This window comes from Oryzias melastigma, linkage group LG12 (genome assembly GCF_002922805.2).
Source record: "Oryzias melastigma strain HK-1 linkage group LG12, ASM292280v2, whole genome shotgun sequence".
Taxonomy (NCBI): domain Eukaryota; kingdom Metazoa; phylum Chordata; class Actinopteri; order Beloniformes; family Adrianichthyidae; genus Oryzias; species Oryzias melastigma.
Window position 1 is genome coordinate 7,178,452 of NC_050523.1, and position 20,527 is coordinate 7,198,978.

A 20,527-nucleotide genomic window follows, 5' to 3' on the forward strand; every position below is an offset into this window, starting at 1 on the left:
ATTTTTTTTCTTCTTTGTCACTCAAACTGGGTTTAGGTTTAACTTAAATATTTATATTTACATTTGGATCCATCTTTCAATAATCCAGAATACAATGTAAAAACATAATTAAAATTGAATCAAATAAAAAAATGCTTTTATTTAAAAATCATATCCCATCTTACATCTCTGAATACAGCACTGCGGACTAATGGGGCAAATCAAATTTTGGGGGTGGCCCTGTGGTAGAGCGTCCGCACTGAGACTGGAAGGTCGTGAGTTCAATTCAAGGCCGAGTCATACCAAAGGCTGTAAAAATGAGACCCAATGCCTCCCTGTTTGACACTCGAAGAGGTCAGATTGGGAGGTCAAACCACCAAATGGTTCCTGAGTGCGGCTGTGTCTGCAGCTGACCACTCCCTCAGGGGTCGGGTAGGTGTTAGCTTTAATGAGTTTCCATTTAACCTCTTGTAATAAATCAAAACAATCACATCTTAATTACAGTCACATTCACCCGTTCGGGTTCTGCATGTTTTTGGGTTGTCTGTCTGTTGTGGATCCTACAGAGGTGTGGAAAAATCTTTAGGAAGTGCAAATGTGTGTTCCCTTAAGACTCTTGCAGCCACTAAATTCTAACTTGTAATTAGAACCACACTAACAAATTGATGTGCCTGTGTCTCACTTTCTTGTGTAAGTGTTTGCTACGACGTGTCACCCGCAGCATGCCTGTAGAAAAAAAAGGGAATGAGCATTTTTGCTCCACAGGCTCACCCAGTGGACAAGGATTTTAAAATTTCCTAAAATCGTCCCATTTTTCACCTGCAGACAGCCTATATCCACCTGTAAGGGTCGTTGTGACTCAAGCATTACACACTCAGCCTTCTCCCTTTGTGAAGCTGCTGGATGGAAATATAAATATCTGAAAGAATTTTAAATATTTTTTCACAATTTTTAAATCAAATTACCCCTTTAATTTATTCCAGTGCATAAGAGGTGAACTACTTTAAGTCGTGTGGTTTAACAAAATAAAAGACAACTCTGGCATTTATTTTAAAATGATTCCCCAAACTTTTCTGAGTTTAATTAATGTTTATGCACCACTAGTGCAGTTTGAGACTTTTGCTAATATATCATGTGAACCCACAAAGCTCAGAGAGATAATCAACATTCAGACAAACACTATTTTAAGTTTTATTTTTAATTTTTATTACAGAGATGAATGTTTTATAAGCCTGGAAACATACCCTGATGATTTTTCATTGTCTTTTTGCAAAGCTGAAGGCTGAAGCTCAAGAGTTAAACGTCCTAGCGTTATCCTCGGTGGTGATGGGGAAGGAGGTGGAAGCAGAAACCATCAGCTTGTACAGACGTCTGGAAAGTGAGTCTCCATATTAAGTTTTCTTAAGTTTAAATACGAAACAATGATGCATCTTAAATTAAAATGTCAAACTTCGAGATGAAAAGTCAAAAGAGCTGCAGAATCTAATATTCAAATACAATTTGTCATCAAAGTTGTTGTAGCTTAACCTTTCCTTGTCATGTTTTTTAAAAAAAATTGTGGCAGATTTTCTTGAACGTAAATTGAAATCATGATTTGTTTTTAGGATCTGCTTCAGAACTCAAATATTGAGTGCTCAGTCAGCCTTGATGGTATTTTTAATAAAACAGAGAAACAACTTTTTATCCGTCATTTCAGACACGGTGGAAGAGTGGCCCCACCTGCAGGCTCAGACCAAAGCTGCAGTGAAGAAGGAGAAACACCTGAGAGAAAAGGTCCTCCCTGATGTCAGAAGGAAGCTCTCGCAGGTTGAGAAGAACCTACAGCCAGCTGTGGAAAACACCAACATGTCAAATAATGCTACCAAGGAGGCAAAGCAAAGGACTCAAAATGTAGAAAAGGTATGTCTCTGTTTTTCCTATTTAGTTATGTCTTTTAAACAAAAAAATGCATTTTGTGTGGATTATTATTCAGTTTTTTAATATTTTCAACCAATAAAAAAAATAAAGCAGCTGAAAAATCAACTTTAATTTAATTTGCAGCTCTAATTAGACCCTGTGTTTGTTAGTAATCTGTATTTCTAATGAGTTTTAATGATAAAAGTGTAAAATGTGATGACAAAGAACAGTTATTTACTTTAACTAATCAGACACATTCTCTATTGAACATTCTTTAACACCGGACCACAAAAAGAAGAGAAACAAAAAATCACACTTTTATTTACTTTTCAACTCATAGACTAAAGTTTTTACTTTAGGGAAACTTTATTAATCTTCAAGAAGGAATCTTTCAATGGATGCACAAAAGTCACTTCTTAAAAGCTAAAAAAAAATGTGATGAAGTTATAAAATGACAAACTTAAAAGTAAGAAAAATTAAAAAGAAACAACTTAAAATCAATTACCTCTAACATAACTCTCCAGTTTGATCCTCCAAAACATATTTTTAAACTAGAGAATGTTTGTACAACTTTTCAAATCATTTTTTTTTTGTAATTTCCAAAGTTTAACACATTGATTTTAAAGTGGTGCAAGTGACTAGAAACTTGAAACCAAGTCTCCTCCAATGATTTAGATCTTCAGAAAAACAAATTTAATTTATGCTTTCCCTATACCCACCTTTATTATTTTAATAATTTTTTTTTATGCAATAAACATAATGGCATTATATTGGTTTTATATGGATTATCCCACACATCTGCACAATAAATTAAATAAGGCAGATTAAGTGAACATATAACATTCTCAATGTCCTACAAGGTAGAATAAATTTAACATTATTCAAAAACAAAAATATATTTTTTGATACTTTAGTTCTAACATATGATATACGAAGTTTGCATGACAGATTTTGATCAGATATTACCCCAAGGAATCAAAACTCAGTTACTTTCTCAGTTCTTAAACCAAGAATAAACAGTGACATCATTCTGTTTCTTTTTAGGATAAAATATTAACTTGTTTTTTTTTTGGTTCAGCTTAATTTTAACCTATTGTTGACGTGTTCCCATTGGTCTTTTTCACTATATTTACACAGTTTTTAGCCAACATTTAAAAAAAAAAACATTTTCTAAGGCATAGTTTCAGCAAAGTGGCTTTAGAAATTCTTCTGAGTTGTGTGTGGGGCCCTCCGCCCCCTTTCCCCTCCCCGTTGCTGAGAGATCTCTGTTTACATTCTCTCCCGCTAGCTTACAGCCCCTCACAACCCCAACCTAACATTAGCTGTGCAAAAAAATGGCGACTAATATTGCAGCTTTCCAGCCGTACAGTTTTGAGCCAAATGCCAACAAACAGGATTTTTTCATCTGCTCCTGATTCACAACAATTTGAGTAAAGAAATACTCAGAAATACAATATGAAGCATAATTTTCTTTATAAATGTCCTCCATCTTCAGAAAAATGCCACAAGCACATGTAAAAAACCCAATTTTCATCAGAGTGGGTCTTTAAATGTACACCACCATTAAAGGAACTCTCCATAAAGGTCTGATCCAACATGACTAGAACCATGCCATTATATTTTCCTTATCAGTCCTTTGTAGCACATTTTTAAATTTTTTTGGACGCAGGAATCCGTTGTGTGTCTAGAAGAAGAGGCATGAATCATACATTAAAAAGAACATCCTGCCTACAGGGAAACATGTGATAGTCTGTTGCTGCTTTGCTTCTTCCCACTAAAATAGATTCAAACAAGTGTGGGGGCTCCAAGGAAAAAGTGCAATTGGTGTTTGAAGTGGATTTTGAAGCTTTTCAAGTGATCATTGCAGCTGCCTGACTTGATTTTTATTGATAATTCCTGAAAGCAATTGTAGAAAAATAATGAGGACACTTGTCAAAAAAAAATACTGTTTTAATGATTTAAGAAAAAAAGATTGTGGTTAAACACTAATAAAAAAATATATTTTATTTAGTGTAAAGCCATTTAATGTGTTTATTAATACATTTATGACCAACAATAAAAGAAAATTCAAAATTTTGCCACTAAATCTCATTTAGATTGGAGTTTGGAGTTAAATATTTTGGTCTCCTGGACAACATTTTAGAATATCTATGTGGAGGAGGAGGTAATTATGGAATTAGGCCTCTTATGTAAACTTTTATTTTTTATTTAACAGCCATATTTTTTCGTTTTTTCCATCACATTAACTGAATATTAAAAGAACTTCTCAGCATTTGTATTTTCTCATAAATTCTATAAATCTGCCTTGTTGCACAACCACAAGCATATTCTTCACTCTAAAATACATTTTTACATAACATAAATATATTAAGAATAATTTAGTCTCCGTTGAAATGTTTTTATGTGTTCTTTAAATAATCTACACACTGGAATATTATTATTCTTTGGATCTTTCCATATTTCTGTAGTTAAATTCAGTATTTTGTTGTTCTTTTTTTAATGTAGGAGTCCAAAGCGGTTCTGATCCAAGCCAAGCACACCAGGACTTCCTCTGGTCACCTCAGCGCCCACATAGACTCTGCTTTACAGCAGCTGTCTGAGCAGGAGTTGCAGCTGAAGGAGGCAAAGATCCAGATGCCCTCGGAGGTACTTTTAAGATCAACCGGATGTTTTAGGATGCTTGTAAATGATTGGATGAAAAAGAAAATGTTTGTGGAGTAAATTGTTTTTTGTGGAAAAAATTATAATAAACTGCTCAAAAAATAAATAAAGCCATATACCTAAACAAGTCAGTGTCACTCCAACATTAACTGCAGTGGAGTGATATATATGTGACCCGCGCCATGAATCAAATAGTCCTCTTTTTGTGAAGAAGGGATCTAAACTGAAAAACTACTTATAACAGAGTTCTAAATACTGACTGTATATTTATTTATTTTGTAAGAGGTCATGGTAAGTGGGATAATCCCCTTCTGAGTGAGCATTATCATAGTATGGCAGTTGCTTCCCCAGCATGTGTTCATTTCTGATAATGGACACTTCAAAGAGAATTATCCCTTACATAATTTATGAAATCTTAACTTTATTCTCGTAAAATATTTACTATTTTCCTCTCAATTCTATGAATTTATTTTAGTAGAATTTGTACTTTTTTCTCATAAATGTATGACTATTCTCATAAAATGTTGACTATTTTCTACTAATTTTGTAACTTTATTCCTGTAATTTTTATTTCATAACTTGTGAAAATATAACTTTATTCTCCTACAATACATACTTTTTTCTCATAGTTCTACAAGTTTATTTGATTAAGAATTTGACTTTTTCTCATAATTTTCTGACTTTATTCTTGCAAAATGTTGACTATTTTCTCCTAATTTTATAAGTTTACTCTCGCAAATGCTACATTTCCCTAGAATTTATCTAACTTCGTAACTTTATTCCCATTAAATGATTACTTTTTTGTCATAATTGTACAAGTTTATTTAAGTAAGATTTTGACTATTTTTATCATAATTCTACAACTTTATTATTATAAAATGTTGACTTTTTTTTACTTTCTCCTCAAAAATGTTGACTTTTTCCTCATAATTTTAGCGGTTTATTCCCATAAAATGTTTATTTTTTTTCTCATAATTTTACAAATTTATTCTGATAGAACATGCCTTTTTTCTCATATTTTTTTTTACTTTATCCTCATAAAATGTTGAACTTTTTTCACATGATATAACTAATTTATTCCCATAAAATGTCAACTTTGTTCCCATAATGTTACTACTTTATTCCCTTAACATGTTGACTTTTTTTCTCTTAATTTTATCATTTTATCTTCATAGAATTACGACTTTTTTCCCATTATTTTACCTCTTCACCCTCATAAAATTTTTGACTTTTTTGCATAATTGTACCACTTTCTTCTTGTAAAGTGTTGACCTTTTTCTCACAATTTATAAATTAAATTTTGAAAAATTTTAAATTTTTACTTATACATTTGTTTGTTTTTATAGTGGACCAAATAATTTTCTGTACATTTCCTGATGGATTATAAAAAGGAAATATAAAAATAGGAAAGAGAGATACTGGTTCTGCATCCTTATGCTATTTCCGACACTAGAGTACTTTGTGTTTTTCTTATTTTGCTACTATATGGATATACTGTATGTTCAGGAATTCATGAAACCAACTAGAACCAATTCATTTGATCTTTTTCATTATTTGTATCTCTCAGTTCTTGTTTCTCATCTGACTTCTCATCCTTTGATGGCTGAGTTTCAAATATTCTGAAATTATTTAGAGTATACAATAAACAGATACTTCCATATTGCTTTTGAAACATCAAATTCCCAGCAGACGGATCTACTCTTTTAATGCACAGCTTCAAACTACTGTGTTTCTTTTCATGGCCAGCCTGAGGTGTCCCTGACCAGCATAAAGGAGGACGTGGAGACAGCCAAACTCCAGCTGGAGGCTTACTCTGCTGCACTCACCGAGCTAATCAGCAAGATTGGTAAATCACTCTCTGGATGATTGTCACTGTAGCTACTTTTTAGTCTTTGTGAATGGTAAAAGCTATTCATCTTGATTTGACCTAAATGTCACATCACTAAAGACTTCTGGGCTTTTTAATGCCTCATTTAACGTGGAAACATTTGCCACATTTATACCCAAGTAGTGTAATAACTCCCATTCAGAAGTGTGAATAGTTCTGAATAAAAACTTGTTTTGCTCAGTAATTCTGACAGAATTAACTGTGAAATTAACTGAAACCTTTTTCCATTATTTTATTTAAAGAAGATTTCATGGAATTAACTAAAAAGGCCAGATTTTTGGCTCTTTATGGCCAGTGTGTTAGGATGATGAGCACTGTAATTATGATATCATGCAGGCCGACGACTCCTCAAATCAGTCATTTTGGCTAGTCGCTAATGAGCGACGGTCTGAGAAACTGATCGCTGAGAGTCTGCGCTTTCTCCCCCCTCTCCTCCATCTGTCCCCGCTCCCGCATGTTGTGACCAGATGGGAGCGTGCCACTGGAGCGGTTTGATCGGATCTTAAACGAGACAGCACGCCGCCTGAGCATGCTGCGCGGGAGTGTGGAGAGCCCGACGCTGAGCTCAAAGATCCAGAAGCTGAACGCGGCTGCGAAGGAGCAGAGGAGCCGCCTGTCCCTCATCGAGCAGGACATACAGGAGATCAGAGAGGAGAGGGACAGCCTCAGAGACATCACCCTAAACCTGCCCCAGTCCTGCATCCAGAGTCCAGGGGCCGGTAAACCCTAGACGATGGAGACCATGGTTACTTACTGAGAAAACTGCTCAACACAAGAGGATTTGTTTCGGTCATTCGTTTGGTTAGATTTTATATAATTATTTTATTTTCTCATCTAGGTTTCATCTAAAGCTACATATGATTTTACCACCACAACTTTTTTAAGACTTTCTTTTTAGGCTCTACATAAAAATAAAAATAAAAAAAACACAGCTATATATATAATAGGTCAAATTTTGACCAATCAGGGACTTGGATTTGGTAGGCACATATGCATCGCCCCTCTAAATTCACAGAAGTACCAACTTTTTGAAAGTTGATCATGGATGACAAATTAATATGTGCAGTTTATATGACACTATTTTTATCGGAGAGGGTTTTTACGATGCTGCCATTTTGCTCTGAAGTTTAGAATAATCCAGATTCTCCTGTGTTAGGGTGAAACTCCAGAATATAATTTTCTATCATCATCCCAGCTTATTATGGCCTCAGTAGGTCAGGTTTCAACACTAAATCATGAATAGATTTTTTTCACTTGTTTTCCTCTCTGTTGAGCAGTTTTTGTTTATTTTTTATTTTCATGTCATCATCATGAGCCGCAAACAAGTATTCAACCATGTACTGCCTTGTAAATGATCACACATTCTAGCTGATTCAAACATATCATTTTACAGGTATTCTGGGTCAATTTTACAACAAAATATTCTTGAAGTGACCAAAAGAAAAGAATCACATTGTACTGTATTTATCTGCTAACAGAAATTAAGAGTACACCTAAACTACTTAGAAAAAAAAGAATGTTTCCTCTGTGTATAAAACTGTTATGGAACATCAATGCACTAGAATATACTGTGACTCAACCAGAGATGAGAGAGCTGCTCAATGCAGGGGATTGTGTAAACCTTTAAATGGAGGATGTGGCACAATAAACTCTGTCTCTGCCAGTTTGGATTTGTCTGATTTCACTACTGATGTACATGATTAGAAGAATGATCCGGATGAAATTCCATCCATACTAAATAAATATGTTTCGTCAACCCATTTTCGGGTTGTTGTCACGCTGAAATGTCCAAGCAACATTTTTGGCACCTTATTGGAGAAGCAGCGTCCTCCAGTTTTGCGTCAGTGGAACCCGGCGGTGAGCGTTTTCCACTGGACTGTCTGCCAGCAGAAGCCAGATTTTCATGGATGGCCTCTCACTCTCCTCCTGCCCAGCGCAGATGCCACTTTCAGCTTTTGACCAAGGTTTTCCCCACTGTCTTATATTTTTTTAATGATATTTTTCACACTCAAAGATATATGACCTTAAAGAGATATGACCGTATAGACCTTTTCTGCATCGTGAGCACCTGCAATGCACAGCAGGAAGTCCTGGAAGAAAAAGCTCCTCTGTGTTATCCATGACTGTCTGCAAACCAACTGCAGAGAACCGCTATTCCTCACTCGTGCAGTTGATTGAAACACCTGTTCCAAATCAATCAGGGTATTTAGGAGGAGTTGGAACAGCTTGAATCATTTGGAACAGAACTTTGACATTTTCCGCAGGCTATGACAGTTTGCAATGGGTATATTTAATTCTAGAAGTACCTTTTTTTTGTTTAAATATAAATAGAAGCTAAGGATGAGACAATGATGCTCTTATACATCCTCTTAGTATGTTTTTAGAGACATAATTTCCCATTTAAACAAATTTCCTGGTTAAAGAAAAATAGGCCAAATTTGCCAGGAGTGTGGCCTGTACTGCACTTTTTAAGGAGTACTCTACTGTGTACTTGAGTTTAGGAAGAAAGAGTTTATTTGAAGAAAATATGCCAGTTGGATAAGAATTTTTGACTTATGTCTAACGGGCCTGTTCTTGCAGTGTGTAAACAACACTTTTATGCCTTGTTTCCACTGAGTGGTCCAGACCGGACGGGAAAGGATCGGTACAGTGTTTTGAGTGTTTCAGCTATGAAATGGACCCATTAGACCTGACCATTTCAGGTCTCCTGTTGGTTGTAGGTCCATAGAAAAATCAAACAGACCAGTTAGGCCTGTCGTCAAACAAAATCCATTGATTAGCAGAAAGGTATTACAACAAAAGGAAACGTCCGACCAGCGTTTTTCCTGCAACATCCAAGTAGAAATTTTTGTCCCTTTTTTGGTTGCATTCTTCTTCACCTCCCAGAAACTTCTTGCTAAGAATATTAAATTCTTTACATTCAGTAATCCCCCCGTATTCGCTTTAGATTGAGGTCAGGAGGCACTTTAATCCGCAAATACGGAGAGTCACTGTAGTCGCACCACTACAACGCACAGCTATGTCATCGTTCTACACCCCGCATGTGCCTTAATGGTCTAACACTCAATGGAAACGCTCACTTCAATTGCCCGAAAGATTCAAACTGGGCAGGAGCTGACTGGTTCAGTCCAGACCACTCAGTGGAAACGAGGCAATAAAGATCCAAGCTAGTTTTCGTGGACCACTACACCACTGCCCTGTTTTCTATATTAGAAACCATTGGTCCAGTTGTGTTATTACTAGGGCTGTCAGATTTGTCGCGTTAAAAACGCATTAATCTGACGTGTGCTTGACGCCGACAATTTTTTTGACGCATTAATTGCGGACTTTCTCATACGTGCCTTTCCATACCGCGCGCGCGGGCGTCCCGCCCTCCAACTCACCGGCTGCTCTCACTAGATCACGGGCGGGTCTCCAAACACCGAGCTGCAAGCTAAAACCGGCCGGCGCTAGGACCTGGAGAGCTCCTGCACATAGAAATTTTATTTTTGATGTTTTTTTAATTTTATTTTACTGAACGTTGATTGAAGTTTTGAATTTAAAATGCCCTTCACTTGCACTTGGGCTTTTGTTAGGCATTTTATGTTACAGCCTTTTATTGTTAAGAAAGTTTATCTCAATACAATGTTACAAAATAAAGTATTTCTGATGAAAACTATTAATTTTGTCATTCTTGTTTTCATAATTAATGTAGAACTACTAAATTCCACGAACCACACATTTTTTTTCCTTAAAAAAAGGCCAAATGTAAATTTGCGATTAATCGCGAGTTAACTCTGGACAAAATGCGATTAATCGCGATTAAGAATTTTAATCGCCTGACAGCTCTAGTTATTACCAAATGGATCTAAAGCAGACTCCTCCCCCTGACGCAGGAGGAAGAGTTTAAATTCCTTGGGGTCTTGTTCACGAGTGAGGGAAAATTGGAGCGTGAGATCGACAGGCAGATTGGAGTGGTGTCCACCATTTTACGGTCGCTGCACTGGTCCATTGTGTTGAGAGATGAGCCAGAAAGCAAAGCTCTCAATTTACTGGTCGATCTTCGTTCCAGTGCTCACCTATGGTCATGAGCTCTGGGTCATGCCCGAAAGAACAAGGTCCTGGCCACAAGGAGCAGAAATGAGCTTCCTCTGGAGGGTGGGGTGCTCCCTTAGAGACGGGGTGAGAAGCTGATCTGGATGCCTCCTGGACACCTCTCTGGAGAGGTGTTCTCGGCTTGACTCACTGGGTGGAGACCCCGGGGAAGACCCAGGACAGGCTGGAGATACTACATCTCCTGACTGGCCTGGGGACGCCACGGGGAGAAGTCTGGGCATCTTTGCTTAGACTGCTGCCCCGCGACATGGTCTCGGATGAGTGGAAGATGATGGAGATCTAAAGCAGACTGGTATATTAGTGTCGTTTTTTTTTTTTTAACACCATTAAAACTTTTCCTGTTTTCCGGCTTAGAGAATCTGTTTGTGCACATTTAAACAAACTGAGGAGATTTAGAGGCATTTAACAAAACATCCATGTGAGTTCATAATACCGTGAGATAGCTGCAAAGTCTATTCTTTTTTTTTTTTAATCAAAGGCTAATAATTGATTCACTTTTCCAGGCATACATTAGCTTTTCCAAATTTACCTTTGAATACCCATTAATGAAATCGTTCACTCACTTTTTAAATTTAGGTTTATTACTGCCCGGCTAAATCCCACAATTATAGATGTGGATTAACATCCCAGCTTTGCCATCACACAGGAAGAGGCAGAACATTTCTCATCCATCATGGGGATAAATGCTGATTTATAACAAATTATTTTCTGTCAGGTTAGCAGCTCTGCAGAGATGAGTGTCACATCCGAAAAAATCTAAACTGGTGAAAGACAGACGGGTATTTAGGTCATCATTTCATCACAATGCCAATTCAATCATTTATATTTTAATAAAAAAATGTATTTTAGATCATGTCAGCCACTGGTGTAAAGCTTGAAATCATATATTTTTTAGAAGTAAAAAAATAAAAACTAAGCAGTTAAGTTTTAAAAATGTAAAAATCTAAGAAGTAAAGTGACTCACTTCACTGTGCTTTCACTTCTTTTTAAGTTTTTCTCCCTAGTAACAAACTTTCAAGGCCTTTTCAGATGTAGAGGGCTCTTAATACTCCTCCTTAAGCAGAAATTGTTCAAGACTTTTAGCCTTGTGCCATTGCTAGTGCCAGAACCAGCTGGCTATTTTTGTTTACACACACAAAAAAGCATTTTTTTTAGGCATCAGAACAATAATTACAGCGAGTTCATGGCCGTAAATGACAGTCACTAAGAGAGGATCCTAAACTGGTTGGAGAAAACATGACATTTTGATTGAGGAAAAAGCCCCGATCCAAACAAAAATGGTGCCCCGTGTGGGGCCCGGTTTAGCGCTTGGAGGCGAGCAGAAGCAGCGGAGGGGGTCATTACCAGCTGCTCGTTTACATACACTGGAGTAACATTCATTTTCCTGTTTGTTTGTCGACTTGCGTGTTGGCAGTCGCGTTTTGGACCACGTTCACACGGCCGCCATGTGCTGAGGATAGATTACAAAAACCTTTCCAAGCAAAGCACATTACTGTCAATATAGCTAATTAAATCAGAAAACAAGTAAATAAATAAGCAAAAAGGAGCGCAGAATGCAGAAGCCTGACTTGGTCTGAGCAGGCAGCACAAGGGCAAATCCCTGACATCAAAGATGTTTTCTGACACCCCCTTGCTGCGCGTCGCTTCCCACTTCAGGGACACTAAATATGCGAGCCGCCGCCACCCAGAACATATTCACTTTTAAATCCTAAGCCTTTGCAATGCTTTATGGACTGTCAAAAAATAGAATCTAAGAGCTGTCCTCTGCTTCTCTTTCTATTAGCTATGGTTTCAAACGATCCCACAGCGGCTCTGACTGCGACTTTAAGGAGGACGAACAGATTAAACAGGCTCCTAACCACCAGAAAAACAAATGTCACATAGCTACACGCCTCGCCACATCTGTAAAGTTACGAAATCATGTAAACAAATGTGTTTTCTATGCATATAAGCTGTGAATATATGAAAATCTGTCAGTTTGCTGATTCCTGCAGCTTTTCTTTATATTATTATCACGGTGCATAACACCTGCGCTCCATAGTAAAAGCAGGGAGGACTGTGATTCTGAACTGATTTGAGGTAAACATCTGAAAAAATGCAGTCAAACATCCTGATTCTGCATACTGGAGTCACCAGCTAATGATGATTTCAGTGAAGTCGGATTGGGACGTGATGAGACTGAAAACACAACGACCTTCTTGTTGCAACATGTGGAATCATTCATGTTAAAACTTGAAAGAAAAAGCCTTTGCATGATGAAATAATTGCAATTCTTGATTTACAATCAAAACACTAGTTTTTTTTCTTTCCTATATATGCTTTATCGTGGATGCAGAAGAGGCTCTGGGTGCTGTTGGAGTTTGTTGAGCTTTAAGAAAAGATCAAGAATTTTGTGTAGAATGTGACTCTATTCTATGGAGAAAAGGCTTTGAAGAGATGGAAGTTTGAGGGTTGCAACCAAAAGAGAGAAAAATGAGAGCAAAAAAATAGTTTGTGATAAACAAGGTCCTATAAATGGCAAGGGAATCTAAACCATGCTGCCAAAAGTGGGGGTTAAAAGCTGCTTTTTGGTTCTTTCACAGCACAAAAACACTGATGGTGGCCTCATTTTACGCACTTGGAGAAGAGAAGCCTTTTGTGTGTTATGAGAACATGGTTACAAATAACATTTAAAAGCTAAGGATGACAGTTTATAATGGGCTGTCCATTAGGTTCATGCCTTAAAAACCTGTATTGTTTTTTTATCAAGAGGAAGCCTGGATGCTAAGATCAAGACCACATAAAGAGAAGCTGAACACAGCCTTAATGGCTTAGTCACAACTGTCCTTACGGGTGGATATGGGGTGTCTGTGGGTGAAAAATGGGCAAACCTGTATGGCGCACACATGAAATGGCAAGGTCGTAGACCACTTCGTAAGCTTGTAGGGTGAAAATGTTGATGCAGGTGTTAGGTCCTATAAAACACTTTTACAACATGTAAGCGTAAAGGTACTTACACACCTGTTGCGTATGGAGCGTTCATGAACGTGCAACCAGCAGGTGGTGTTCACATCGGATACACAGAGATTGGCAGGAACGAGGTGTTATGACAAGTTTATGTGTTCCACCTTAAGAAACAAAGAGATGTTCCTCCTTAAGAAAGAAGTGTCATTGTTAATAAAGTTGGTTCAAGCTAGTGAGGTCACTTCCTGTAAAAGTTAGGAAGAGAAGGCTAAGAAAGACAAATGGACCACAGGCTCTCATCATCCAATGCCATCTGAATTTAGGAGTGACAAACAAATGCTGTGAGTGTGATTTATTGTTTCATTTCATGCTATTTTTTAAATATAGTTAATTATTTCAAGGAAGTTTGAATCTCTACATTGATTCTTTATAGTTTCTTTTGTATTTTAGTTTTTATTCCGTTCACTGAGAGAGTCCAGAAAAACAACTAAACGTTACTTTGATGACTCATCTGATTCTTTGAAAGGAGTTAAGCTTGGTGTTAAGTTTACGGATTTCCATGTCCTGACGAGAGCACTACATGAGGACTCATCATCTTTTGTTTTTGTACTTTATACTACAGTGGCGCCTTGGTGTCATATTAATCTGACCGGACACAAATCTTAATTATTAATCCGTCCTTCATGTATACAACGGTCGGTACTTGCCTGTTTTGAAGCAGATGCTACCAACGTGTCACTACTAAATCCAAGTCCCTGATTGGTCACAGTGCTACGTTGCAACATTGTGAAAAAGTTCAACTAGCTAAACTTACAGTGAACAATTAATAAACACACGATTTGTACATTGAGCTCTTGACTGAACTTAAAAACTTGAGTAGTGACGCACAATCATGAACGTTCTGAATGCAGAAGCCTAAATTACTGGTCTACTTGCTTTTGCACAGATTTTTCAATGAAAGTGAGCATTTAGACATAAATCACTGCAGCCGGTGTATAAGCAAAACTTTACCAATGACTAGAGTCTGGTGCGATATTATGTTTACAATGAGCACAGAAGCGCATGTTCGAGTGACCACTTTCTATGAAAAATCTTAATAAAAGCACGCTTATGTGCGTTTCTTGCTCCCACATCGCTACACAAGGTTTTAAGCATGGGTGCCCAAAGTGAAGGCTGATGGCCAAATTTGCCCTGTCAAAGGTTATCTATTGGTCGCCTAGTCATTATAAATAATAGTGGTCTGTGCCAAGTTTGACACCAGGTCTTTTACATAATGGAATAGAAAAGCCTGGAGCAAGATTTATGAGATTTGTACCACTTTGACATTTCACACTAAGCCTCTTCCAAGTATGCGCTAGTATCGGGTAGCAACCGATTTGTGTGGACACCAGGTAAAAGTGCATACAAACACTTACATTCTTGAATGCTCCACTCATGCCTGATATGTTCCCAGCTTAAGGGCAACAAGTGACAGCATCATCAGTACGACATTAAACGTATAAATACTTCTTGATACACTTACCACATGCATGAAAGTCAAACTTTCCATTTCCAATAACCCTCGAGGGAATTACAAGACATACAGTACCTGCGCTCCCCTTAAGATACACCTTGAAATGGTTGCTCCTCCCTAAGACCCTCCATGGGCCTAGAGCCCAAATACCAGCAGCAGTAAGAGTTAACTCCCATATGGTGACTATACCTTAGTATGGTATATACCAGGCTGCAGCACGTTGCCTTGCTCATCTATGTGTTAATGTGCCCTTGGGGAAGACACTCAACTCCACATTGCTCACAGTGGGTTGGCAGCTCTATAGCGCCATTGGTGTATGAATGTGTGTGAATGGATGAGTGGAACTGTGACTGTAAACCGCTTTAGGCCTTAAAGAAGGTAGAAAAGCACCATGTAAGTATAAGCCACTTACAATTTTTATGTAATATATATACCTGCTGGCTGACAAGAATACCAAACAGTTAAAACTGGATTCTTTATGTAGTAATTAGCAGATACTTGAATCACAAACAATTGCAGATTGCTTACATTTTGAGGCAGATGCTGTTTTTTTTTTTTTTTTAGTTCGTGGACACAATGACAGTTGTTTACAAAAGATAATGCCACCAATTTAAGAGAAAAACTAGCCAAAGGTCTAATAAACATTCTCTTTGCAACTGGCTAATTAATGGTCAATTATTTCCTTCTAAAAAGAAAACTCATTTCTATAACCCCAACAGCCAATAACACTATTAATACTCAGACACATATTTCTGTGTCCTCCCTGGAGTGACTGTAAGAAAGTCTACAACTTTATGTTTCACCAGGAAACTCCAATTAAATTAATTGGGTCAGTGGAAGGCAATCTTCCAGGTGAGTTCGGTTGAAAATGTTGCCTTTCACTGCAATTATTCTGAGAATGTGTTCTGTACCGACTGCTGTTCTGCTTTTGCCATAACTCTCTAAGTCTGATCACCAAAGGTGCATTTCATGTATTTCATGACTTTAACTCAGCTCCTCTCTACTTTTGTTTGACTTGGTTTGTGTAATTTGTCATTTAGTGCCAATTAAACATGTGAAGGGTCACATCTAAGCACAGCCACTTTAAACTGCTGTGATGTATTTCATGAAAGACACAAAACAAAAAGGGGTTGATGTTCAAAAGGAAGACGTCCTGCACAGTGTGACACCTTTTATCACGTTTAAGGGAAGCTAAGATACGGGAAGCAAGACCACTCATCACAAAAGTACAGGAGTTTGGGAAACTCCACCATAAAAGCAATAAGTAATATCCCAAAGGAAAAAGTACGGAAACTGGAAATGTACGAGTCCTTGATGTCCAAAGAAGCATTTTTCTACAATTTAAAGTAAGGCCATCACCAGCATTTTTTGTTTATGGAGATTGAAACATTTTGTCACTCATCCTTGTGACTTCATGAGTCTGAGCTGCTACTTGAAACTTCTTGGCTAAAACGTCATGAGACCACAATTGTACAGAAATAAAATTACTCAGCTACATAGACTAAAAAAGATCTTGAAAATCGTCCTTAAAGTCCTGTTGATTGTCAAGCACCTAGGTGTATGAAACTTGTTCTCTGTAGTTCTAGAGGAACAGTGAACTGCACACACAGCACCAAATGGTTCCAACCCCTCAAAATCCAACCCCTTATTGCTGAGTGTTAAACAGGGAGGCACTGGGTCCCATTTTTACTTTAGAGTCAAGCATATATCGCGATAAACGTGTCATGATACAATACATATCACTATATATACCAAGACAATATTTCACTACTTTTTTTTTAATTAGAACTTAAGAATCTGAATATTAATACATATTTCAAAAGAGTAAAATTGTGAAATACATGTTATTTAGTTATCAGAACATGAAGCACTGCAACTGTATCTCATGAGTTATTTATACTCAAGCACATTCATGGTTCTTTTCTTTTGGTAATTTAGGAAATATTTAAGTGGAAAACAAAAGTAAAACTGAACTTCATGTTTCCGGGGGAAAAAAAGTGAAATCTTGCCTTGATGGTATTTCAAGTATCGCAATATTTTCTTTCACCCCTAGTCTTTAGTATAACTTGACCATAAATTTGAACTCACAACCTTAAAGTCTCAAGGCAGACACTTTACCACATGGCCTTTGAGCTGGTTCTAGATGTCCCTGAAGCTAAGTTCAGACTTGGTATTTGATGCACGTTAAAAACCACACAAGAGAACACTGTAGCCTTAAGCTTAGCTGTAAGGAGCTCTTTTTCTATTGTATCAGTCTGTGTTACTGATTCTTAATTCTTAAAACTGATTTTCTTGGTCTTGAGTTTTGTCTCTACAGAACCCTCATCTGTTCTTACACATATCCTTCTTGACATCTACTTTTCCTCTTCCTTTGCTGAAACACCAACAGCTTTATAACAGAATAAATAACTCCAAACTTCTTAGCTAAACTTTTTGTTTCATTATGAACCTAAAAACTGTGTGTAAGCAAAGACACAAAATCTGGACAAGCTTAGGGATTTTGGAGCACCATTACCAATGAAAACTCCATGTAAATGCACATAAAACACACTTTGGACTTCTGTGTTAAAAACTCTCACGTGTGGTTATGTAAGTTTTTATGACCCCTTTCATGCTCTATGAGCAAAATACGGTCATTGGTGGTCAACCAGGTCAAACTTTGTAAATTGTTCATGGACCAAAGCAGATCATTCTGCAAAAAATAAAATAAATAAACTTAGATAATTGTGGAATTCTGCATTCTAGTGTTCTTTTTTATGTCTTGAGTTGTCCTTGAATGAACTATCCAGCTGTTTTCATTCCTGTTATTTGTCCTCAGCATTTACTGTATTACTGTCTGCTTTTTTACTCCATCCTTGTCAGGTCATTTGATTTTTCACCTTTTCTGTTTCTCTCTTGGTTTGTGAGTTTTTTTCATTTTAAACTTTATTAATCTCCTTTATTTGTCTCCTGGATTTTTGGTCCTATACCACAAGTTCCTGACTAATAACTATGTTTTATTTCAGCTTATTTCTGTCATATTTTACCACTGATTCCATAGATTTGACTTTAAAAGTTGAAAATTGGGTTACCGCAGTGAAATTGTGGTTATTATAGATGTAACTTGAGGAAAAACACTTCATTCTTTGATTGACTCAGTCATGCAAACATAATTGGGTTTGGAAAGAAGACTCAAAGTTTACTGCGGCGCTCAAACTCCATACTCAATTCAATCCACCTGTTCATGGCTGCAGGCGAAGAAGGCTTTTATTTATAGATGTGTTCATTACTTCAATGACACACTTTTAGATGCACAAGGCGTAAATGCTTCTCAGTATGACTAACCTGCTATTAAGGGTTTTTTTATATAAAAAACTTTAACTACTCATTTATATTCTTCCATCATCATCTTATAAATGGCACAATGCATTGTGATGACTTTCTAAGTGAAGCCATTAGGTGTGTAACACAATGATGCATTGAAAAATGTGAAAGGAATGAAAACTGAAATTCCAGCTGCTTCTTATTTGAGTTTTCAACATTTAATGCCCGGATTGCCTCAATTTATAATGCAACTATTTTGAACTTTGTTTAGATGAAGATACTATATATATATATCAAAAAAATATTTAAAACATGGTCAATTGAGAAAACCGCAGCAGAGCTCAACATGCATTTTTTTTTATTTATTATTTGTTCCGGTAAAATAAAGAGAAAAGCTACTAAAATAAAAAGCTTGTACACATAAAGGAAGGAATTTATCCACCAACTAAATCAGGGTTGTTAAGTTTTATTTTGCTGATTTCCTTCCTGTTTTGTGATTTTCTAACATATTTGAGTTCACTTGTGTTTTGATATTATTTTGATTTGTTTTAGATAATTTTTTTGGTTGCTTGGCTCTTTTCAATCTTCTACCTCTGTGTCTTTCTTAAATCGTAACATTTTTATCCAACTACCCTTCCATTTAGTCAAAATCACACATTTGGAGTAAAAAATTTATTTCAAAAAATTCCCCCCAAAACGCCAGAAGAAGGTAGTTCTTACCTTTTTAAAAGTCTGCAGATTTGATTTGACTGCAGGCAAACTGACGCACCAAAAATTGACTTATTTAAAGATTGTTTTCAAAAAGAACCATAATATATAGTATATATATATATCAGGGCTGTCAGATTTGTCGCGTTAATTACGCGTTAATTTGACATGTGCATGACGGCGACAATTTTTTTGACGCATTAATTCCGGATTTTCTCATACTTGCCTTTCCACACCGCGCGCAGGCGTCCCTCATCGCCCTTTAACTCACCGGCTGCTCTCACTAGATCACAGGCGGGTCTCCAACCACCGAGCTGCTAGCTAGAACCGGCCCAGCGCCAGGACGTGGAGAGCTCCTGCACCCTAACCCAGCTCCGGTTCACGTCCAGTACCACGTCTGGTGGTACCGGCTCGCGTCCGACGCTGCGTCCCGAGAGCTGCGGACCCCCGACGTTCCGACCAGCAAGCGCACCGGGGGACGTTTTAAATGTAGGTTAAACAATGCCAGTTATTTGTAGATGAAAAGATAAATCTCAGCTTTGAGTGTGTGGCCCGTCCCTCTTTCGCCGCGCGAAAATATGTAAAATATCCCAAAGTTCTGGAGGTTTAAGCGTGATCCAACCCCAGCATAGCGGTCTGTCTGCCGGCATATTCATGGCGTGAGCTCCGCTGGACACGTCGCTGCATCGAGCTGCAGCCAGAGAATGCGGCAGTAGCAGACTGTCAAACTATCCACAGTGTATCCCGCTTTTCTCAGCCTTTAATGTTTAAAAAAAAAGTTAATTGGAAATGATAAATCTCTATTTCATTTATTACTGTAGTTCAGCAGAGGAGAAAAAGATTTGGTCCTGACAAAAAATGAACATGAAAGTGTTATGGAAATTTTATTTTGATGTTTTTTATTTTATTTTACTGAATGTTGATTGAAGTTTTGAATTTAAAATGCCCTTCACTTGCGCTTGGGCTTTTGTTAGGCATTTTATGTTACAGCCTTTTATTGTTAAGAAAGTTTATCTCAATACAATGTTACCAAATAAAGTATTTCTGATGAAAACTACTAATTATGTCATTCTTGTTTTCATAATTAATGTAGAACTGCTAAATTCCACAAAGCACACATTTTTTTTTCCTAAAAAAAAGGCCACATATTAATTTGCAATTAATCGCGAGTTAACCATGGACAAAATGCATATTTTTGTTTAAAAGATGCAATATATTTCAAAGCTTAAACAGAAGAGTTTGGGGAACAACGCATAGCCTTTCTGTTGAGTGATTTGGACTTTTCAGCTGAATTTATGTTGTTATTCAGAGCAGAAAGGGACCTTGGGGACGCATATAAAATAACACCTCCTAAAACTAGTGTTTTTGCACACAAGGTAACAAAACAGGGTTATATTTTCTAAAAAAAAATAAATGTTGAATTTCTGTAAACAGAAAACTGTAGAAGAAGTCAAACTCCACACTTTGGTTCCGGCTGTCCTTTTTTTCTACTGTTGACAAGCCCACAAGAAGGATTTGTCCAAAATATTTATTTCACTGCG

At 37.1% G+C, this 20,527-nt stretch overlaps 1 protein-coding gene across 1 annotated transcript in view; it reads left to right on the forward strand.

Annotated features, from left to right (window-relative positions):
- lamc3 (laminin, gamma 3) overlaps positions 1-8,090 on the forward strand; it is a 174,230-nt gene extending 166,140 nt beyond the window's left edge. Inside the window, exons 24-28 of the mRNA XM_024299112.2 lie at positions 1,255-1,357; positions 1,676-1,878; positions 4,381-4,521; positions 6,283-6,382; positions 6,892-8,090. Of these exons, the coding sequence (XP_024154880.1) occupies positions 1,255-1,357; positions 1,676-1,878; positions 4,381-4,521; positions 6,283-6,382; positions 6,892-7,154 (810 nt within the window). The 3' untranslated portion in view covers positions 7,155-8,090. The remainder of the gene's footprint in view (positions 1-1,254; positions 1,358-1,675; positions 1,879-4,380; positions 4,522-6,282; positions 6,383-6,891) is intronic.
- Positions 8,091-20,527: the final 12,437 nt, after the last annotated feature.